General features: G+C 43.7%; 1 protein-coding gene across 35 annotated transcripts in view; it reads right to left on the reverse strand.

Moving 5' to 3' along the window:
- LOC110504229 (gephyrin) overlaps window positions 1–24964 on the reverse strand; it is a 119783-nt gene that overhangs the window by 20332 nt on the left and 74487 nt on the right. For 19 of the 35 annotated variants that reach the window (XM_036962410.2, XM_090221257.1, XM_090221255.1 and 16 more), the window contains 2 exons: window positions 13424–13466; window positions 13159–13296 (listed from right to left, as the gene is read on the reverse strand). In XM_036962410.2, coding sequence (XP_036818305.1) covers window positions 13159–13296; window positions 13424–13466 — 181 coding nt within the window. Of the gene's footprint in view, window positions 1–11325; window positions 11371–13158; window positions 13297–13423; window positions 13467–24964 lie in introns of all 35 variants that reach the window. The other 16 variants (XM_036962400.2, XM_090221249.1, XM_090221242.1 and 13 more) reach the window with 1 other exon arrangement.

The following is a 24964-nucleotide window of genomic DNA, read 5'->3' on the forward strand; positions in this document are numbered from 1 at the left end:
TACATTTAGTGAATGACATCATAAATAGGACTGGTGGAGTTGTGTCGCACATGCAGCTAACACAGACATATGGAAATGTCTGCTCTACCCAAAATTACAACCAATTAATTGCAGCATTACCACAACAATGGGAGAGGCAAGTAGAAGGGGAAAAGTAAGGAACTTGTCTGTCGGCCCTGTGTTAAAGAACATAAATGGTTAAAGAAAAGTGTGATAAATAAAAACATTTACCAATGTCATTTAAGGACCAAAAAACTGACAGCTGTGCCATATACATTGCAACTATAGTTGGGAAGAGATTTTCGATGTACCCATTCCATGGCACATGGTTTATGAATTGATACGCAAAACAACGGTGGATTCAAAACTACAAATTTTTCAATATAAATTACTATACAACATTCTTGCAACTAATAGAATATTATATATATCTATATCCCAGCTCTGCAGATTCTGCTGTGAGGAGGCAGAGTCATTAGATCATTTATTTTGGTATTGTCCATAAGTAGCTCATTTTTGGTCACAGGTCCAGGAATGGCTGAAGAATTGCAACATTTGCCTAGAACTAACACTACAGATAGCAATACTGGGTGATTTGAAAAGCCATAGTCAATCAATCAATAATATAATAATTATTTTAACAAAAATGTTTATTTTTCATTTAGAATCTGTAGAAGCTATGATAATAGGAAGGTTCAATTATTTTGTGAAGCATCACAGCACAGTTGAAAAATATATGGCAAGTAGAAATCCGAAATGGATGATGTTGAGAGATAGATGGGAGGGGTTGAGAGGAGCTGAAGGGTGGGGCTAATAACAAGATAAACAATGTAAAACATACGGGATCTGTAAAATGTATATAGGTTTGGAACTTGTGAAATAGCATAGTTACAAATAGAAATCAAACTGGATGGACATCAGAAATAGAGGAAGGACTAAGAACAAACAAGAGAGAACTATTGTAAAGTAGACTGTGTCTGTAGAGTGTGTATAAGATGTATGGATTGAAGGTAGAAGACTATTAGCTAAGAAATAATCTCTATTAGCTAAAAAAAAGACTCAATATTACCTGAGAAAGACTCTTAGCTAAGAAAAAGACTATTTGCTAAGAAAGACTGGCCCTGTTGAAGACAGACAGACAGATGCACGGTGTACACTGGCCCTGTTGAAGACAGACAGATGCACGGTGTACACTGGCCCTGTTGAAGACAGATGCACGGTGTACACTGGCCATGTTGAAGACAGACAGATGCACAGTGTACACTGGCCCTGTTGAAGACAGACAGATGCACGGTGTACACTGGCCCTGTTGAAGACAGACAGATGCACAGTGTACACTGGCCCTGTTGAAGACAGACAGATGCACGATGTACACTGGCCCTGTTGAAGACAGACAGATACACGGTGTACACTGGCCCTGTTGAAGACAGACAGATAAACGGTGTACACTGGCCCTGTTGAAGACAGACAGATGCATGGTGTACACTGGTCCTGTTGAAGACAGACAGATGCATGGTGTACACTGGTCATGTTGAAGACAGACAGATGCATGGTGTACACTGGTCCTGTTGAAGACAGACAGATGCATGGTGTACACTGGTCCTGTTGAAGACAGACAGATGCATGGTGTACACTGGCCCTGTTGAAGACAGACAGATACACGGTGTACACTGGCCCTGTTGAAGACAGACAGATGCACGGTGTACACTGGCCCTGTTGAAGACAGACAGATGCACGGTGTACACTGGCCCTGTTGAAGACAGACAGATGCATGGTGTACACTGGTCCTGTTGAAGACAGACAGATGCATGGTGTACACTGGTCCTGTTGAAGACAGACAGATGCATGGTGTACACTGGCCCTGTTGAAGACAGACAGATGCATGGTGTACACTGGTCCTGTTGAAGACAGACAGATGCATGGTGTACACTGGCCAGTTAAAGAGTTACATACAAGTTGGGTTTTTAAAGGACAGTGGGTGGGATTCAAACTGCTAGACCATCCCAGGCGACCCAGTTGATCAGGGTCATACAGTAAGTCTACTGGTGAGGTCAAAGTGTCACTTTGAAGACCTTTGGTTTTAAAATTTTTTATTTCACCTTTATTTCACCAGGTAGGCCAGTTGAGAACCAGTTCTCATTTACAACTGCGACCTGGCCGTTAAGTGGGTGATTGTATTGTCACCTCCCTAAATGTGTTTTTTTTTGTGTTACGTTAGTGAGGTAAGTGTCCCTGTCACAAAGAGTGTTTGTTCCTTCCTGCCCATTGCTCGCTCGATCCTGATTGCTTGGCTGCCCCCAGTGTCGGACTGCGTCCCGGCGCCGGGCGGATGTGGCATAAGCAGATGACGGAGAACGGAACATGACAACACAGCCAACGCTCCTAGAACTGGGTCCCTCACACCGACAGAGAGAAAGATAAAGAGAGCGAATGAGAGGGAGAGAGAGAGAAAGCGAGAACTGTGTCTCTAAGCACCTGAAGTTGGTCTATGTGAAGTCAAAACCTGGACCCATCAACGTGAGGTTTTGCCCAAAGGTTTGGATGGTTGGGAGGTGATTAAGAGGTGTGTGCTGTTCAATAATCATTTACATAAATGTTTACATGACAAACTCCTGTGTTCTTCTAACATGGTGCAGGAACTGGGCATGGACTGAACTGCTCAGGACATCAGGGTGAAACTTCCTCCATAAATGTAGAATACTAATGTAATATGAGGAGGAGGAGCATAGTGGGTGGGTGTTGCTAGCAAATCAAAAGAGAACTATGGTGCTCTCCCAGAAGCTTGGCTGGGGCGAAAAACCCACCAATTCACAGAAGCAAAAAGGTGTAATGGGTTTGCACTCCCAAACACTTTGCATAAAGGTTACGTCATTATTCAATGGTTTTGGAATATTTTCACTGCATCTGGGATAGAATTCACAGGCATTTCAGCTTCACAGACTTCTTCAGTGTGAAGGTACAATTTTATTTTTAATTCAAAACAGCATTTGTAAAGAACAACGGATGAGCAGCCAGGGTGATGCTAGAAGCCAGGTCATGCAACAGATTCAGAAGCAATGGCAACATCAGGACTAGTAACAGTAGCAGCCCATGGGCCAGGCCTGAGGTCTTCTATCGCCCCTTAGCGGTCAGGAGGTGAACTGACCCGGTGGAGTGAAGAGAGAGGACACTGGAGCACCTCCTGTGTCCCCTGGTTGTGTATCCCCAAGACACCCAACAGAGACTATGTCTGCCACAGCCTGGGCAGTGGGCAATCTGGGCAATCAGTGGGGAGGTGTTTTTTTTTCATTGGGGTGGTGAAGTTTAATTATTTTGTTTTCAGTGGGCGGCGTTTTTTTTTGCTTTTTTTTCAGTGGGGTGGTGTTGTTGTTGTTGTTGTTTTCTCAGTGGGGCGGTGTTGTTGTTGTTGTTTTCTCAGTGGGGCGGTGTTGTTGTTGTTGTTGTTTTCTCAGTGGGGCGGTGTTGTTGTTGTTGTTGTTTTCTCAGTGGGGCGGTGTTGTTGTTGTTGTTGTTTTCTCAGTGGGGCGGTGTTGTTGTTGTTGTTTTCTCAGTGGGGCGGTGTTGTTGTTGTTGTTTTCTCAGTGGGGCGGTGTTGTTGTTGTTGTTTTCTTAGTGGGGCGGTGTTGTTGTTGTTGTTTTCTCAGTGGGGCGGTGTTGTTGTTGTTGTTTTCTCAGTGGGGCGGTGTTGTTGTTGTTGTTTTTTCAGTGGGGTGGTGCTGTTTTTTCAGTGGGGTGGTGTTGTTGTTGTTGTTGTTTTCTCAGTGGGGCGGTGTTGTTGTTGTTGTTTTCTCAGTGGGGCGGTGTTGTTGTTGTTGTTTTCTCAGTGGGGCGGTGTTGTTGTTGTTGTTTTCTCAGTGGGGCGGTGTTGTTGTTGTTGTTGTTTTCTCAGTGGGGCGGTGTTGTTGTTGTTGTTGTTTTCTCAGTGGGGCGGTGTTGTTGTTGTTGTTTTCTCAGTGGGGCGGTGTTGTTGTTGTTGTTTTCTCAGTGGGGCGGTGTTGTTGTTGTTGTTTTCTTAGTGGGGCGGTGTTGTTGTTGTTGTTTTCTCAGTGGGGCGGTGTTGTTGTTTTCTCAGTGGGGCGGTGTTGTTGTTTTCTCAGTGGGGCGGTGTTGTTTTTTCAGTGGGGCGGTGTTGTTGTTTTTTCAGTGGGGCGGTGTTGTTGTTTTTTCAGTGGGGCGGTGTTGTTGTTTTTTCAGTGGGACGGTGTTGTTGTTTTTTCAGTGGGACGGTGTTGTTTTTTCAGTGGGACGGTGTTGTTGTTTTTTCAGTGGGACGGTGTTGTTGTTGTTTTCAGTGGGACGGTGTTGTTGTTGTTTTCAGTGGGACGGTGTTGTTGTTTTTTCAGTGGGACGGTGTTGTTGTTTTTTCAGTGGGACGGTGTTTTTGTTGTTTTCAGTGGGACGGTGTTTTTGTTGTTTTCAGTGGGACGGTGTTGTTGTTTTTTCAGTGGGACTGTGTTGTTTTTGTGGGTTTTTTTCGGTGGGGTGGTGGTGTTTTTTGTTTTGTTTTCAGTAGGGTGGTGGTGTCGAGTTGGAGAGGAGGGAGGCATGGCATCACCCATGACATCACTGACCTGTGTGATGCCAGGGTGGCAGGGAGGAGGAGGCATTAACATGATTGGCACCCAGGACCCCAGCCAAGCCCCCGGCTCTCCTCTCCTGCTTTGGCGCTCCTCTTGTGGCTGTGGCAGAGATAAAGTAAGGGGGCTTTTTACAGTCCGTGCCACTCAGGGGCCAAACGGGCTTAATGGAGTCTGCTCCACCGAGGCCTGCCGGGGGCTGCGCAGGTTAGGGTCGGTTGTTGTTGATCATACACGTGCTACATTTCCTCAACCACCCCCAATAGAGTGCCTTTGGAAGGTATTCAGACCCCTTGACTTTTTCCACATAATTGTTACTTTACAGCCTTACTCTAAAATTGACTAAATAGTTTTTTTCCCCCTCATCAATCTACATACAATACCCCATAATGACAGAAACAGGTTTTTAGAAACGGTAGCTAATTTATAAAACATAAAAAACTGAAATATAACATTTACATAAGCATTCATACCCTTTACTCAACTTTGTTGAAGCACCTTTGACAGTGATTACAACACCGCCTCTTGGGTACGACGCTACAAGCTTGGCACACCTGTGTTTGGAGAGTTTCTCCCATTCTTCTTTGCAGATCTTCTCAAGCTCTATCAGGATGGATGGGGAGCATTGCAGCACAGCTATTTTCGGGTCTCTCCAGAGATGTTCGATCAGGTTCAATTCCAGGCTCTGGCTGGGTCTATCAAAGATATTCAGAGACTTGTCCTGAAGTCACGCCTGCATTGTCTAGGCTGTGTGGTTAGGGTCGTTGTCCTGTTGGAAGGTGAACCTTCGCCCCAGTCTGAGGTCCTGAGCGCTCTGGAGAAGGTATTCACCAAGGATCTCTCTGTACATTGCTCCTTTCATCTTTCCCTCGATCCTGACTAGTCTCCCAGTCCATGTTGCTGAAAAACATCCCCACAGCATGATGCTGCCACCATCTTGCTTCACCATAGGGATGGTGCCAGGTCTCTACCAGATGTGACACTTGGCCTTCAGACCAAAGAGTTAAATCTTGATTTCATCAGACCAGAGGGTCTTTAGGTGCCTTTTGGCAAACTCCAAGCGGGCTGTCATTTACTGAGGGGTGTCTTCCGTCTGGCCACTCTACCATAAAGGCCTGATTGGTGGAGTTCAACAGAGGAACTCTAGATCTCTGTCAGAGTGACCATCAGGTTCTTGGTCACCTGCCTGACCAAGGGGCTTCTCCCTCGATTGCTCAGTTTGGCCGGGCTGCCAGCTCTAGGAAGTCTTGGTGGTTCCAAACTTCTTCCATTTAAGAATGACAGAGGCCACTGTGTTCTTGGGGACCTTCAATGCTGCAGAAATGTTTTGGTACCCTTCCCCAGATCTGTGCCTCGATACAATCCTGTCTCGGAGCTCTACAGACAATTCCTTCAACCTCATGGCTTGGTTTTTGATCTGACATGCACTGTCAACTGTGAGACCTTATATAGACAGGTGTGTGCCCTTTCAAGTCATGTCCAATCAATTGGATTTACCACAGGTGGACTCCAATCAAGTTGTAGAAACATCTCAAGGATGACCAAAGGAAACAAGATGCACCTGAACTCAATTTCAAGTCTCATTGCAAAGGGTCTGAATATTTATGTAATTACATAAATTATGTAAAGGTATCTGCTTTTTATTTTTAATACATTTGCTTTGTCATTTTGGGGTATTGTATGTAGATTGCTGAGATAATTTATTTACTTAATATAATTTAGAATAAGGCTGTAACTCAACAAAATGTGGAAAAAGTTTAGGGGTCTGAATACTTTTCGAAGGCACTAGCCAGCCATACTGTAGCACTGTACACCCCCTTCCATAGACACAGAACAGAACACATTCACAGAACAGAAGCCACAGAACAGAACACATACACACACAGAATAGAAGCCACAGACACAGAATAGAAGCCACAGACACAGAATAGAAGCCACAGACACAGAATAGAAGCCACAGACACAGAACAGAAGCCACAGACACAGAACAGAAGCCACAGACACAGAACAGAAGCCACAGACACAGAACAGAAGCCACAGACACAGAACAGAAGCCACAGACACAGAACAGAAGCCATAGACACAGAACAGAAGCCATAGACACAGAACAGAAGCCATAGACACAGAACAGAAGCCATAGACACAGAACAGAAGCCATAGACACAGAACAGAAGCCATAGACACATAACAGAAGCCATAGACACAGAACAGAAGCCATAGACACAGAACAGAAGCCATAGACACAGAACAGAAGCCATAGACACATAACAGAAGCCATAGACACATAACAGAAGCCATAGACACAGAACAGAAGCCATAGACACAGAACAGAAGCCATAGACACAGAACAGAAGCCATAGACACATAACAGAAGCCATAGACACAGAACAGAAGCCATAGACACAGAACAGAAGCCATAGACACAGAACAGAAGCCATAGACACATAACAGAAGCCACAGAACAGAAGCCATAGACACATAACAGAAGCCATAGACACATAACAGAAGCCATAGACACAGAACAGAAGCCATAGACACAGAACAGAAGCCATAGACACAGAACAGAAGCCATAGACACATAACAGAAGCCATAGACACATAACAGAAGCCATAGACACAGAACAGAAGCCATAGACACAGAACAGAAGCCATAGACACAGAACAGAAGCCATAGACACATAACAGAAGCCATAGACACAGAACAGAAGCCATAGACACAGAACAGAAGCCATAGACACAGAACAGAAGCCATAGACACATAACAGAAGCCACAGAACAGAAGCCATAGACACATAACAGAAGCCATAGACACATAACAGAAGCCACAGAACAGAAGCCATAGACACAGAACAGAAGCCATAGACACATAACAGAAGCCACAGAACAGAAGCCATAGACACAGAACAGAAGCCATAGACACATAACAGAAGCCACAGAACAGAAGCCATAGACACATAACAGAAGCCATAGACACATAACAGAAGCCACAGAACAGAAGCCATAGACACAGAACAGAAGCCATAGACACATAACAGAAGCCACAGAACAGAAGCCATAGACACAGAACAGAAGCCATAGACACATAACAGAAGCCACAGAACAGAAGCCATAGACACATAACAGAAGCCATAGACACAGAACAGAAGCCACAGAACAGAAGCCATATATATTCCCAACAGTAACACACTGGAGGCAGCAAGGGGAATTTGGCCATGATAGTCATTCAAGATGCAAAGATGCTCTCAGTCAGTGTTGGCACAAAAAAGAACAAGATGGATGGAAACAGAAATACATTATGGACCTGGTTATCATTCTGGACTTATGTATTGGTGATAATGTTCCCTCTTCTAGAGAGCCATGATAATGTTATGTATTGGTGATAATGTTCCCTCTTCTAGAGAGCCATGATAATGTTATGTATTGGTGATAATGTTCCCTCTTCTAGAGAGCCATGATAATGTTATGTATTGGTGATAATGTTCCCTCTTCTAGATAGCCATGATAATGTTATGTATGGGTGATAATGTTCCCTGTTCTAGAGCGCCATGATAATGTTATGTATGGGTGATAATGTTCCCTGTTCTAGAGAGCCATGATAATGTTATGTATGGGTCATAATGTTCCCTCTTCTAGAGAGCCATGATAATGTTATGTATTGGTGATAATGTTCCCTCTTCTAGATAGCCATGATAATGTTATGTATGGGTGATAATGTTCCCTCTTCTAGAGAGCCATGATAATGTTATGTATTGGTGATAATGTTCCCTCTTCTAGAGCGCCATGATAATGTTATGTATGGGTGATAATGTTCCCTGTTATAGAGAGCCATGATAATGTTATGTATGGGTGATAATGTCCCCTCTTCAGAGAGCCATGATAATGTTATGTATGGGTGATAATGTGCCCTGTTCTAGAGAGCCATGATAATGTTATGTATGGGTGATAATGTCCCCTCTTCAGAGAGCCATGATAATGTTATGTATGGGTGATAACGTTCCCTATTCTAGAAAGCCTTTTTTTAACCTTTATTTAACTAGGCAAGTCAGTTAAGAACAAATTCTTATTTACAATGACGACCTAAGAACAGCGGGTTAACTGCCTCGTTCAGGGGCAGAAAGACATATTTTTACCTTGTCAGCTCAGGGATTCGATCTAGCAACTTTTTGGTTATTAGTCCAATGCTCTAACCACTAGACCAGTGGTTCTTAACCTTGTTGGAGGTACTGAACCCCACCAGTTTCATATGCGCATTCACCGAACCCTTCTTAATTGAAAAAAAAAATCTAATTCAAAACATAGGTATATATTTGACTGGTGCACAAAATGAACCGTGCATCAACATCACTGTGTTCAAAGAACAAAATCATCAAAACATTTTCACACAGATGATCATTTTCACACAAAAACAAAAACATAATAATGAATATTCACTGCAAATCAGTGTGACTTCTGCTGTTGCCTTTCAGAGACCAGTTCAGAAATGCGCGGCTTCACCTTGGCAAGTGCCACTCTCATGTCATTTTCACAACAAAGTCTGTTCCTTTTCTTCGTTTTTATGTCCAGCATCCTCGAAAAGGATTGCTCGCAAAGATATGTTGTAACAAACGGTATGAAAATCTCCAGAACTTTCTTAGCAATAACAGGGTACGTTACCATTTGTTGACACCAAAACGTTGAAAGCGTTGTTCTGAAGAGTTGCTGTTGAACCTGGCTCTGCTGAATTTCAATGATTTCATCGAGGTATTCATCATTGACATCTGTTGTCTCAACACTAAACGTGAACGGCTGTCTCACCCATGCTGGATATGACTCTCTTGTAGGGAAGTATCCGTCGAGAGAATTTGCAAGCTCATCTAAGTGCGTGGCAATTGCTTGCTTCAGTTCAGCGGGTACAGAAATGTCTCCGATTCCAGATACATCTTCGATCTTACTTACACAGTCGTCCAGCAGGGGAAAGTTTGCGAAGTTATTGTTCTCTGTTCGTTGTTTCCATAACGGTAGCTTTTTCTGAAAAGCCTTCAGGTTTTCCTCCGCTTCGATGATGTTGACTCCACCGCCCTACATCTTTTGATTGAGATGATTGAGAGCTGCGAAGATATCGGCCATGTACGCTAAAATGAACTCAGAATTTTTGAAGCAATCTGCATGACAATGTTGGTGCTCTTGCAAAAACAGGGCTAATTCCACACACACGGCAAAAACACAATTCAGCACCTGTCCCCGGGATAACCACCTAACGTTAGAATGGTGCAGAAGTACCTCAAATTCAGAGCCCATTTCTTTACACAGCTCACTGAAGATGCGATGCCGCAGAGCACTAGTTCGCACATAGTTGACGCATTCCACTACAATTTTTAATACTTCTGCCAGTTTTGGAGGCAAGGTTTTTGTTGCCAACGCATGCCTGTGCAGAATACAATGCGTAACAATGATGTGTGGTGCATCGGCTTTCACTAGCGCACCAAAACCAGACTTTCTTCCCAGCATGACTGGAGCTCCGTCCGAACAAACTGCAGAAACCATATCCCACGAAAGATTGTTGTCTTTGAAGAAGTCATCCACAAGTTTCTTCACATCAGCTGCCTTAGTTGTTGTAAAAAAATAAAAATTCTTCCTTTATCACGTCGTCTTTCACATAGCGCACGAATACAGCAAGCTGGCTTAGATTGGAAACGTCTGTGGTCTCGTCGAGTTGAAGGCTGAATTTTGCCGGGCTTGAAATCAGATCTGCAACTACTTGAGCCAAGATGTCTTTGCTCATGTCCTCTATTCTGTCGCTGATGGTGTCATTTGAAAGAGGAATTTGGGATAACTTAACTTCGGCCTCTTTTCCCAGCATGATATTCTCCATCTTCAATACAGCTGGTTTTATGAGTGTTTCACCAATGGTGTGTGGTTTGCCCTGCTTTGCGATCAGGTAAGCAACTTTGTACGATGCTGTGAGGATCGGTTTGTTGATGGGTACAAAGCCGAGAACAGGCAGAGTAGCCTTTTCATCGAATCTGGCTCTCTTCACCTTGAATTCAGCGAGCGTTGTGTTCTTGTATTTTCCATCTCCATGCAGCTTAAGGAAGTGTTCTCTTAGTTTTGCCGGTGCTAGACTAGAATTGCTCAACTTGGCATTGCAAATCATGCAGTTAGGTCACTGACTCCCATCACGTTCACATGTAAATCCATATTGTACATATTCGTCCGACCACTTTCTTTTTTTGCTCGACATAGTAAGTATGAAGGGATTAAAATATTAAGAAAGAAATCACAAGTCGACTACTGAGCGCACCAAATTCCCTGCAGCACAGATAGGCCAAGCGATGTAGCGTGATCACCTGCAGCCAATGATGGCCAAGCGGAGCGTGTCATCACGAATCATATTAATCGAATGTGTGTCTTGACCTCCGCCGAACCCCTGGGGTTCGATCGAACCCAGGTTAAGAACCACTGCACTAGACTAATGCTATCTGAAGCTATTTATGGTGTAAAATGTACTGCCAATTATTTCTTTATAAAATACAGCTCACTTGGTGTAAACAAGCAGCCTAAGCACCTGAAGTTGACCTATGTGAACTCAATACCTGGACTATCAATGTGGGGTCTGGGGGACTCCCTTGCCCACAGGTTTGGATGGTTAGGTGGTGTGTGCTGTTAATTGGCTAGCTACGTAACAATCAAGAGGTGTGTGCAATCAATAAACAATCAAGCCAACAAGAGATGAAAACAGGCAGGTAGGTAGGCGGGGACTCAGACAGACCGATAGACATGGTGGAATGGAGAGCATCTGGGTCAGGTGGAACAGCTGTAGGAACAGAAACATCATGGGCTCACCACACATATGATAGAGACAGACAGACAGACAGACAGACAGACAGACAGACAGACAGACAGACAGACAGACATAACGACAGACATCCAGACAGACAGACATAACGACAGACAGACAGACAGACAGACATAACGACAGACATCCAGACAGACATCCAGACAGACAGTACTACAGACTGATAGACAGACATACAGACAACATAACTACAGACTGATAGAGACAGACACAGACAGACATTACTTCAGATTATACACCGACAGACAGACAGACAGAGACAGACAGACATTACTTCAGATTATACACAGACAGACAGACAGACAGAGACAGACAGACATTACTTCAGATTATACACAGACAGACAGACAGACAGACAGACAGACAGACAGACAGACAGACAGACAGACAGACAGACAGACAGACAGACAGACAGACAGACAGACAGACAGACAGACAGACTGATAGACAGACATACAGACAACATAACTACAGACTGATAGAGACAGACAGAGACAGACACAGACAGACATTACTTCAGATTATACACCGACAGACAGACAGACAGAGACAGACAGACATTACTTCAGATTATACACAGACAGACAGACAGACAGACAGACAGACAGACAGACAGACAGACAGACAGACAGACAGACAGACAGACAGACAGACAGACATCCATCCAGACAGACATCCAGACAGACAGTACTACAGACTGATAGACAGACATACAGACAACATAACTACAGACTGATAGAGACAGACAGAGACAGACAGACATTACTTCAGATTATACACAGACAGACAGACAGACAGACAGACAGACAGACAGACAGACAGACAGACAGACAGACAGACAGTACTACAGACAGACAGCAAGAAAGACAGTACTACAGACTAATAGACAGACATACATACATATCTACAGACAGAACTTCAGACTTATAGACAGACATACAGACAGATATACAGTACTACAGACTTATAGACAGACACAGACATTACTTCAGATTATAGACAGACATACAGTACTACAGACAGAGGGACAGACCGTATTACAGACAGACAGTACTACAGACTGATAGACAGACATACAGACAGACATAACTTCAGACTTATAGACAGACATACAGATAGACAGGCAGTACTATAGACAGACAGCAAGACCGACAGTACTACAGACAGACATACAGACAGACATAACTACAGACTGATAGACAGACATACATATCTAGACAGACAGAACTTCAGACATCCAGACAGACATACAGACAGATATACAATACTACAGACAGAGACAGACAGACAGTACTACAAACAGACAGTACGACAGACAGACAGTACGACAGACAGACAGTACGACAGACAGACAGTACGACAGACAGACAGTACGACAGACAGAGACAGACAGCACTACAGACAGAGAGACAGACAGCACTACAGACAGAGAGACAGACAGCACTACAGACAGAGAGACAGACAGTACTACAGACAGAGAGACAGACAGTACTACAGACAGAGAGACAGACAGTACTACAGACAGAGAGACAGACAGTACTACAGGCCGACAGTACTACAGACAGTACTACAGACAGTAGTGAAGGCTCAGTGTGCGGTATGACTGATGTTAGGGGGTGGAAAGGAAGGCGTGTCCAGTGATGCGGGTATGACTGAGCTTCCTGTCTGTCTGTTTGTCTGTCTGCCTCTCTGTCCCTCCGTCTGTCTCTCAGTCAGTCAGTCAGTCTGTCTATCTTTCTGACCCACCTCTGTAGTTGATGATCTCAGTGCCGAGCACAGGGGTCATCTCCAGTACAGTGATGAAGGCCTTATCCATGGAGGTGAGGGGGAAGGGAGACATGCGGTGCCGGCGAGCCACCTTGGTGATGTCCACTGCACTGTGACCTGATGGACAGAGTGAGAGACAGAAAGACAGGAGGAGTGTGACGGAGAGAATACGTGTCTTTCACATTCACACAAACTCTCTCTCTCTCACACAGCCACAGAGAAAACTCTCAATAAAATAACTTACTAGCTCTCAGGATGTTCTCTTTGCTGCCACACCGTGACTGAACCTACAGACAGATAGAGATAGATAAGAAGAAATGGAGGAAGACGAGAGAAAGACATGGTTGAGGTGAAACCACAATAGATCAAATCATTCTGGCTCCAACAGATTGGAATGGTCATCTACACATCCAGCTACTAATGCAGAACATAAAGACAACCACAATCAAACAATCTTCAGAACATGAATGACAATTAATAATAGATAAGATGAGGATGTCAAGCCAAGGATAGTGGTTTAGTGTGGCCGAGCAGAGCATGTGTATGGGGTAGGAGGAAGCGAGGTGGGGATGGTTAGGGTGGGGTTTCAGGCTTGGCTTACAGTTGGTTTTGGAGGTGTAATTCGCTTCACATCTCAGGCTGTCCTAATTCATTTATGTAAGGCTGTCCTAATTCATTTATGTAAGGCTGTCCTAATCCATGTGCCACTGTCCCCATAGGTCAGTAGCATATAACACTGCAGTATTATTTATTTACCTTTATTTAACTAGACAAGTCAGTTAAGAACAAATTCTTATTTTCAATGACAGCCTAGGAACAGTGGGTTAACTGCCTTGTTCAGGGGCAGAACGACAGATTGTTTTTACCTTGTCAGCTCAGGGATTCGATCTAGCAACCTTTCGGTTACTAGTCTGACCACTAGGCAACCTGCCGCCCCAAAGTATGGTGGAACCCCTAGCTGGAACCTCTGACACCCAATGCCCCTGGCCTAGAGGACCACATGGGCTAGCTAGGGTCTGGTGCAACAGACCGTATGAGATCCTCTCTACGACAGTACATACAGTATGACCAAGATTAAACAAACCAACTAACCAACCACAAATCAAAAAGGACCAGCACTACTGACACAACAACAGTCAGAAACAGAAATACACAGCATCTAAATGGAGAAAAGAACAGAGGATACACTGCATCTAAATGGAGAAAAGAACAGAGGATTACACTGCATCTAAATGGAGAAAAGAAAGATAGGAGGATACACTGCATCTAAATGGAGAAAAGAACAGAGGATACACTGCATCTAAATGGAGAAAAGAACAGAGGATACACTGCATCTAAATGGAGAAAAGAACAGAGGATACACTGCATCTAAATGGAGAAAAGAACGGAGGAGGATACACTGCATCTAAATGGAGAAAAGAACAGAGGATACACTGCATCCAAATGGAGAAAAGAACAGAGGAGGATACACTGCATCTAAATGGAGAAAAGAACAGAGGATACACTGCATCTACATGGAGAAAAGAACAGAGGATACACTGCATCTAAATGGAGAAAAGAACGGAGGATACACTGCATCTAAATGGAGAAAAGAACAGAGGATACACTGCATCTAAATGGAGAAAAGAACAGAGGATACACTGCATCTAAATGGAGAAAAGAACAGAGGATACACTGCATCTAAATGGAGAAAAGAACGGAGGAGGATACACTGCATCTAAATGGAGAAAAGAACGGAGGAGGATACACTGCATCTAAATGGAGAAAAGAAAGATAGGAGGATACACTGCATCCAAATGGAGAAAAGAACAGAGGATTACACTGCATCCAAATGGAGAAAAGAACGGAGGAGGATACACTGCATCTAAATGGAGAAAAGAACAGAGGATTACACTGCATCCAAATGGAGAAAAGAACGGAGGAGGATACACTGCATCTAAATGGAGAAAAGAACAGAGGATACACCGCATCTAAATGGAGAAAAGAACAGAGGATACACAGCATCTAAATGGAGAAAAGAACGGAGGAGGATACACTGCATCTAAATGGAGAAAAGAACAGAGGATACACTGCATCCAAATGGAGAAAAGAACAGAGCATACACTGCATCTAAATGGAGAAAAGAACAGAGGATACACTGCATCTACATGGAGAAAAGAACAGAGGATACACTGCATCTAAATGGAGAAAAGAACAGAGGATACACTGCATCTAAATGGAGAAAAGAACGGAGGAGGATACACTGCATCTAAATGGAGAAAAGAACGGAGGAGGATACACTGCATCTAAATGGAGAAAAGAACAGAGGATACACTGCATCTAAATGGAGAAAAGAACGGAGGAGGATACACTGCATCTAAATGGAGAAAAGAACGGAGGAGGATACACTGCATCTAAATGGAGAAAAGAAAGATAGGAGGATACACTGCATCTAAATGGAGAAAAGAACGGAGGAGGATACACTGAATCTAAATGGAGAAAAGAACAGAGGATACACCGCATCTAAATGGAGAAAAGAACAGAGGATACACAGCATCTAAATGGAGAAAAGAACAGAGGATACACAGCATCTAAATGGAGAAAAGAACAGAGGATACACTGCATCTAAATTGAGAAAAGAACGGAGGATACACTGCATCTAAATGGAGAAAAGAACAGAGGATTACACTGCATCTAAATGGAGAAAAGAACGGAGGAGGATACACTGCATCTAAATGGAGAAAAGAACAGAGGATACACTGCATCTAAATGGAGAAAAGAACAGAGGATACACTGCATCTAAATGGAGAAAAGAAACAGAGGATACACAGCATCTAAATGGAGAAAAGAAAGATAGGAGGATACACTGCATCTAAATGGAGAAAAGAACGGAGGATACACTGCATCTAAATGGAGAAAAGAACAGAGGATACACTGCATCTAAATGGAGAAAAGAACAGAGGATACACTGCATCTAAATGGAGAAAAGAACAGAGGATACACTGCATCTAAATGGAGAAAAGAACGGAGGAGGATACACTGCATCTAAATGGAGAAAAGAACAGAGGATACACTGCATCTAAATGGAGAAAAGAACAGAGGAGAATACACTGCATCTAAATGGAGAAAAGAACAGAGGATACACTGCATCTAAATGGAGAGAAGAACGGAGGAGGATACACTGCATCCAAATGGAGAAAAGAACAGAGCATACACTGCATCTAAATGGAGAAAAGAACAGAGGATACACTGCATCTAAATGGAGAAAAGAACGGAGGATACACTGCATCTAAATGGAGAAAAGAACGGAGGATACACTGCATCTAAATGGAGAAAAGAACAGAGGATTACACTGCATCTAAATGGAGAAAAGAACGGAGGATACACTGCATCTAAATGGAGAAAAGAACAGAGGATACACTGCATCTAAATGGAGAAAAGAACGGAGGAGGATACACTGCATCTAAATGGAGAAAAGAACGGAGGATACACTGCATCTAAATGGAGAAAAGAACGGAGGATACACTGCATCTAAATGGAGAAAAGAACGGAGGAGGATACACTGCATCTAAATGGAGAAAAGAACAGAGGATTACACTGCATCTAAATGGAGAAAAGAACAGAGGATTACACTGCATCTAAATGGAGAAAAGAACAGAGGATACACTGCATCTAAATGGAGAAAAGAACAGAGGATACACTGCATCTAAATGGAGAAAAGAACGGAGGAGGATACACTGCATCTAAATGGAGAAAAGAACAGAGGATACACTGCATCTAAATGGAGAAAAGAACAGAGGATACACTGCATCTAAATGGAGAAAAGAACAGAGGATACACTGCATCTAAATGGAGAAAAGAACAGAGGATACACAGCATCTAAATGGAGAAGAACAGAGGATACACAGCATCTAAATGGAGAAGAACAGAGGATACACAGCATCTAAATGGAGAAAAGAACAGAGGATACACTGCATCTAAATGGAGAAAAGAACAGAGGAGGATACACTGCATCTAAATGGAGAAAAGAACGGAGTATGAGCAGAGAAAAAGACGACTAGAGAACGGACCGGAACATCTCCAGAATCCACCAGCACACCATACAGCTTCTCAAAGGAGAACATGTATGTCACAAGAATACATAGAATGCAACTGAAAGAGAGTGAGTGGTAGATTGAGAGAGAGAGATAGAGGGAGGGAGAGGTCGTAGGTCCTGCTATGGCCTCTGTGGTCATTGTTGAGCCCCATTCTAGAGTGGAGCTACAGTACAGTAACGTATGGACAGAACAGCACAGAGTCAAGAGGTTTACAACAGACAGACAGAGGAATGCTAGGAGACAGTAGTATAGCTAGAAGTTATCAACATTAGCATTTTAATAGGTAACCCACCACCATTGAATGAAACAAAGATCTATGACTGGACAAGAGGTCGTTGAGAAGGGAACAGCTGTACCAGAGGTCAAAAGCGAGGTAGGGGATGAAGTGAAGAAAAGAACGAGAGAATACAGAATGAAGTGGACTCTGGGAATACCATGGAAGAACTGGGACAAGTCGACCCAGAGCATCCCAAACATGCTCAGTGGGTGACATGTCTGCTGAGTATGTATACCATGGAAGAACTGGGACATTTTCAGCTTCCAGGAATTGTGTACAGATCCTTGCGATATGGAGCCGTGCATTTTCATTCTGGAACGTGAGGTGATGGTGGCGGAGGAATGGCACAATAAACAATAATGGGCCTCAGGATCTCATCACGCAATCTCTGTGCATTCAAATTGCCATCGATAAAATGCAATTGTGTCCACTGTCCGTAGCTTATGGCTGCCTATACCATAGCCCCATGGGGCACTCTGTTCACAACGTTGACATCAGCAAACTGCTCGCCCACACAACGCCACACACGTGTTCTGCAGTTATGAGGCCGGTTGGACATACTGCCAAATAATCTAAAACGATGTTGGTGGTGGCTTATGGAAGAGAAATTAACATTAAATTCTCTGGCAACAACTCTGGTGGACATTCCTGCTGTCAGCATGCCAACTTCACGCTCCCTCAAAACTTGACACGTGTGACAAAATTTCTAATTTTAGAGTGGCCTTCATTGTCCCCAGCACAATTGTACTTGTGTAATGATCATACTAATCAGCTTTTTAACCTTTATTTAACTGGACAAGTCAGTTAAGAACAAATTCTTATTTACAATGACGGCCTGATCCGGCCAAACCCTAACTTGGACGACGCTGGGCCAATTGTGCCGCCCTATGGGGACTCCCAATCACGGCCAGTTGTGATACAGCCTGGAATCGAACCAGGTCTGTAGTGACGCCTCTAGGACTGAGATGCAGTGGCTTTAGACCGCTGCGCCACTCGGGAGCCCAAGGATGTAAACAAATTTGTGGAGAAATAAGATTTTTGTGCGTATGGAAAATGTCTGGAATCTTTTATTTCATGAAAAATGGGACCAACACTTTACATGTTCTGTTTATATTTTTGCTCAGTTTAGAACCACCTGGCCTGACATCTTGGTCTGTACACTCTCAGTACCATAGGTGCTGCGGGATATGGTCGTGCAGGTAACAAAGGCTAGCAGTGATTTGAGAAATCCTGTCAACATGGGCCTTCTGTGATACTACTGTGAAACATCCCAAACCACAAGAGTTTAAACAACATGTCTCTTCATCTCTCCCTATGAATCTATCCACCTAGGCTGGAGATGAACACTCTGGACTACATTAAGAATAGTAGGACAGGAGGTCCTTAAGCACTCAACCTAAACACCAACTACATTACAATAGTCAAACAACAGGCACGGATGAAAGATCATCACAATAGCGAGGACACAACAAGACTGGAGGGAAAATATCTGAGAGGAGAGACAGCTGCCTGTGGGATATGTTATGTACAGCAGGCTTGACTGCCTTTACCATGACAACGGGCTCATGGGAACATGACAAGATGAGAGGAGGACTGCCATCATAAGAACATAATGACTTGCTTCACTGTATGGTCGCTGATGCTGTCCATCTGCCAGCACTCTCTCCATAACTTTCTCTTCTCACTCTCCTCTCCCCTTTCTCCCTTACTTTCTACTCTCTCACTTTCTCCTCTCTTCCTCACATTCCCCTCTCTTCCTCACATTCTCCTCTCTCTTCCTCACATTCTCCTCTCTCTTCCTCACATTCTCTTCCTCACATTCTCCTCTCTCTCTCCTCTCCCCCTCACTTTCTCCTCTCTTCCTCACATTATCCTCTCTCTTCCTCACATTCTCCTCTCTCTTCCTCACATTCTCCTCTCTTCCTCACATTCTCCTCTCTCTTCCTCACATTCTCTCCTCTCTTCCTCACATTCTCTCCTCTCTTCCTCACATTCTCCTTTCTCTCTCCTCTCCCCCTCACTTTCTCCTCTCTCTCCCCCTCACTTTCTCCTCTCTCTCCCTCCCTCCCCTTCTACTCTCTCTCCCTCCCTCCCCTCTCTCTCCCTCCCTCCCCCTCTCTCTCTCCCTCCCTCCCCTTCTCCTCTCTCCCTCCCCCCCTTCTCCTCTCTCCCTCCCCCCCTTCTCCTCTCTCCCTCCCCCCCTTCTCCTCTCTCCCTCCCCCCCTTCTCCTCTCTCCCTCCCCCCCTTCTCCTCTCTCCCTCCCCTTCTCTCCTCTCTCCCTCCCCTTCTCTCCTCTCTCCCTCCCCTTCTCTCCTCTCTCCCTCCCCTTCTCTCCTCTCTCCCTCCCCTTCTACTCTCTCCCTCCCACCCCTTCTCCTCTCTCTCTCCCTCCCTCCCCATCTCCTCTCTCTCTCCCTCCCCATCTCCTCTCTCTCTCCCTCCCTCCCTCCCCATCTCCTCTCTCTCTCCCTCCCTCCCCATCTCCTCTCTCTCTCCCTCCCTCCCCTTCTCCTCTCTCTCTCCCTCCCTCCCCTCTCTCCTCTCTCCCTCCCCTTCTCTCCTCTCTCCCTCCCCTTCTCTCCTCTCTCCCTCCCCTTCTCTCCTCTCTCCCTCCCCTTCTCTCCTCTCTCCCTCCCCTTCTCTCCTCTCTCCCTCCCCTTCTACTCTCTCTCTCCCTCCCCTTCTATCCTCTCTCCCTCCCCTTCTACTCTCTCTCTCCCTCCCCTTCTACTCTCTCTCTCTCTCCCTCCCCTTCTACTCTCTCTCTCTCTCCCTCCCCTTCTACTCTCTCTCTCCATCCCACCCCTTCTCCTCTCTCTCTCCATCCCTCCCCATCTCCTCTCTTTCTCCCTCCCCATCTCCTCTCTCTCCCTCTCCATCTCCTCTCTCTCCCTCTCTCCCCTTCTACTCTCTCTCCCTCTCTCCCCTTCTACTCTCTCTCTCTCCCTCCCTCCCCTTCTCCTCTGTCTCTCCCTCTCTCCCCTTCTACTCTCTCTCCCTCTCTCCCCTTCTACTCTCTCTCTCCCTCCCTCCCCTTCTACTCTCTCTATCCCTCCCTCCCCTTCTACTCTCTCTCTCCCTCCCTCTCATTCTACTCTCTCGCTCCCTCCCTCCCCTTCACCCTCCCTCTCTACTCTCTCTCTCTCCCTCCCTCCCCTTCTACTCTCTCTCTCCCTCCCTCCCCTTCTACTCTCTCTCTCCCTCCCTCCCCTTCTACTTTCTCTCTCCCTCCCTCCCCTTCTACTCTCTCTCTCCCTCCCCTTCTCCTCTCTCCCTCCCCTTCTCCTCTCTCTCTCCCTCCCTCCCTCCCTTTATAGTATATATAGGTGGGTTAGGTATAGTATATTATAGGTGCAGCATATACATATATACGTGCATTATATATATATATATATACCCATAGGTAGGTATAGTATATATCCATGCCTTATAATATATATATATATAGGTGGGTCCTTATAGTATACCTGTGTATAGGTACAGTAGGTTGTACATATATATAGGTGGGTTGGGTAGGTATTTATAGTATATATATAGGTGGGTAGGTCCATTATAGTATATATATATAGGTAGGTACCTATCATATATATATATAGGTGGTTAGGTATTTATACATATATATATAGATCCATCCATTATCATATATATATATAGGTGGGTTAGGTAACATATATATATATATAGGTGGGTTAGGTACATATATAAGTGTGTCTCAGTAGGTCCATTATAGTATATATATATAGGTGGGTAGGATATATATAGGTGGGTTAGGATTTATAGATATATATATATATAGGTGGGTACCCATTATAATATATATATATATAGATAGGTCCATTATAGTATATATATATATCCAGTAGGTAGGGATTTATAATATATATATATATAGGTGGGTTAGGAGTTTATAATATATATATATATCCATGCAGGTAGGTTTGTAGTATATATAGGTGCACCAACCCATTATATATATATAGGTGCCACCATTATATATATATATAGGGGTGCACCAACCCAGTTTATATATACTGTATAATCCCAACCCATTATAGTATACCTATAGATAGGTAGGTTTGTAGTATATATATCCATCCATCCATATAGTATACCCATCAGTGCCTTATAGTGTGTAGGTAGGTAGGTATAGTATAGGTGCAATCCATTATAGTGTGTACAGTGATAGGTTTGTAACCTATACAGTAGTTAGGTACCTATAGTATATCCATGCCTGTAGTTGTAGGTAGGTGGTTGGGTAGGAATTCCCTTGTATATATCCATAGATCCCCATTATAGTATATATATCCATCCATCCATTATAATATATCCATCCATCCCTTTATAGTATATCCATCCATCCATTTATAGATCTATCTGCATACCTCCCCTTCTCCTCTCTCTCTCCCTCCCCCTCTCCCCTTCTCCTCTCTCTCTCTCTCCCTCCCCCTCCCTCCCCTTCTCCCTCTCTCTCTCTCTCCCTCCCTCCCCTTCTCCTCTCTCTCCCTCCCTCCCCTTCTCCTCTCTCTCTCCCTCCCTCCCTCCCCTTCTCCTCTCTCTCTCTCCCTCCCTCCCCTTCTCCTCTCTCTCTCCCTCCCTCCCCTTCTCCTCTCTCTCTCTCCCTCCCACCCCTTCTCCTCACTCTCTCCCTCCCACCCCTTCTCCTCACTCTCTCCCCCCTCCCCTCCCCTTCTCCTCTCTCTCCCTCCCTCCCTCCCCTTCTCCTGTCTCTCCCTCTCTCCCCTTCTACTCTCTCCCTCTCTCCCCCTCTCTCTCTCCCTCTCTCCCCTTCTACTCTCTCCCTCCCTCCCCTTCTACTCTCTCTCTCCCTCCCTCCTCTTCTACTCTCTCTCCCTCCCTCCCCTTCTACTCTCTCTCTCTCTCTCCCTCCCTCTCTCCCTCCCCTTCTCCCCTCTCTCCCCTCCCCTTCTCCCTCTCTCCCTCCCCTTCTCCCTCCCCTTCTCCCCTCTCTCCCTCCCTCCCCTTCTCCTTTCTCCCTCCCTCCCCATCTCCTCTCTCCCCCTCCCTCCTCTCTCCCTCCCTCCCCTTCTCCTCTCTCTCTCTCCCTCCCCCTCTCTCTCCCTCCCCCTCCCCTTATTTTTCCTCTCTCTCCCTCCCCTTCTCCTCTCTCTCCCTCCCTCCCCTTCTCCTCTCTCTCTCCCTCCCTCCCTCCCCTTCTCCTCTCTCTCTCTCCCTCCCTCCCCTTCTCCTCTCTCTCTCTCTCCCTCCCTCCCCTTCTCCTCTCTCTCTCTCCTCCCCACCCCTTCTCCTCACTCTCTCCCTCCCACCCCTTCTCCTCACTCTCTCCCTCCCTCCCCTTCTCCTCTCTCTCCCTCCCTCCCTCCCCTTCTCCTGTCTCTCCCTCTCTCCCCTTCTACTCTCTCCCTCTCTCCCCTTCTACTCTCCCTCTCTCCCCTTCTACTCTCATAGTATGTAACATGTACTGTAGGTAGGTAGGTATTTATATATATATATAGGTAGGTAACATATATTTATAGGTGCAGTTAGGTATATATATATATATAGTGCCCTATAGTCCCTTGTGCCTGTATAATCCCATTATAGGTATATATAGTAGGTAGGTTGCTGCATTTATACATAGGTAGGTATATACGTATAGGTAGGTATGTATCAGTAGGTGGGTTTGTACAGTATATAAGATAGTATATACATATATCCATCCCATTATAGGTATTTATAGGTAGGTTCTGCAGGTAGGATTTATAGGTTGTTATTTGGTAGGTTGTGGGTTGTGTTAGGTAGGTTTTATAGTATATAGGTGGGTTAGGTATTATAGTTGTAGGTAGGTATATAGTATATCCATCCATCCCATTATAGTATACCTAATTCCATTATACATATTATAGGTGCACATTATACATATATATTGCCATTGCCTTTATAGTATATTATAGGTCTTTATAGTATACTGTAGGTTGGGTTGTTAAGTATATATATATAGGTGCAGTATAGTCATATATATAGGTGGGTTAGGTTATATATACTGTATAGGTGCAGTTTGCCATTATACATATATATATATAATCCGTCCTTATAGTGCACTGTATAGGTGCAAACCCTATAGTGCACTGTATACAGTGGGTAGGTATAGTATATATATAGGTGCAGTTCCATTATAGTATATATATAGATAGTCCCTTATAGTATATATACATAGGTGGGTACAGTAGGTTTGTAGTGTATATCCATTGTATAGGTATATGTATAGGTATGTACCCTATATATACCTACAGTATATTCCATTATATTATAGGTGGGTTAGGTATAGTATATATATAGATAGGTATGTACAGTATATATCCATGTACCAGTATACTGTAGGATAGGTACCCTATAATCTATAGGTAGGTAGGTATAGTATATTATCAGCACCACCAGTTATCCCACTGTAGGTAGGTATTTATAATATATATAGATAGATAGATCGGTTTATTTACATATATATATATATACATGCGTCCATTATACATGTATGTATAGGTGGGTTGGGTTTGTTACATATATATACAGTAGGTAGGTTTATAATATATATATAGGTGGGTTAGGTATAGTATATATCCATCCAGTGGGTAGGGGTTTGTGCAGTGTGTATAGATATATATACATTGTATATTCTGCAGGTATGTACCCTGTACTGTATACAGTATATCCCATGTATGTATAATCCATATCCCAGTATATATATATATACATCCATATATATATATATATATATATACATAGGTTGTTAGGTATATATTTGGGTAGGAATTTATAGGTATATTAATCCCATTTATAGGTCCTTATGGTGGGTTTGCCAGTATACATATATCCATGCCATTATAGTATATTAGGTAGGTTACATATATAGGTGCAGGATTTATAGTATATAATGCAATATAATATATACATGCCAGTATAGTATGTATAGGTACCTTATAGTATATATAGGTGCCTTATCATATATATATATATATATAGGTGCATTTACATATAGTATATATAGGTAGGTAGGTTTGTATATATATATCCATAGGTAGGAATTATATATATATATAGGTGGGTTAGGTACTGTATATATAGGTGGGTTAGGTATACTGTATTATAGGTAGGTTTGCTGTTATTATAGTACCCTAAGTATATATAGATAGATCTCTGTAGGTCCCTTATAGTATATTGTGTGGGTGGGTAGGAGTTGTATATATATATAGATAGTCCATTATACTGTATAGGTGCAGGTATTTATATATATATATAGGTTGGGTTGGGGTTTTATACTGTATATACCCATTATATATATATAGGTACATCCCATTATATATATATCCATCCATTATATATATATCCATGCAGGTAGGTTTGTTAGTATAGATCAGTAGGTTTGTAGGTATAGATCCCATTATAGGTATATTAATTCCCCTTCTCCCCTCTCTC

The sequence above is a fragment of the Oncorhynchus mykiss genome, chromosome 25 (assembly GCF_057628025.1).
Source record: "Oncorhynchus mykiss isolate SJ-2025 chromosome 25, ASM5762802v1, whole genome shotgun sequence".
NCBI lineage: Eukaryota > Metazoa > Chordata > Actinopteri > Salmoniformes > Salmonidae > Oncorhynchus > Oncorhynchus mykiss.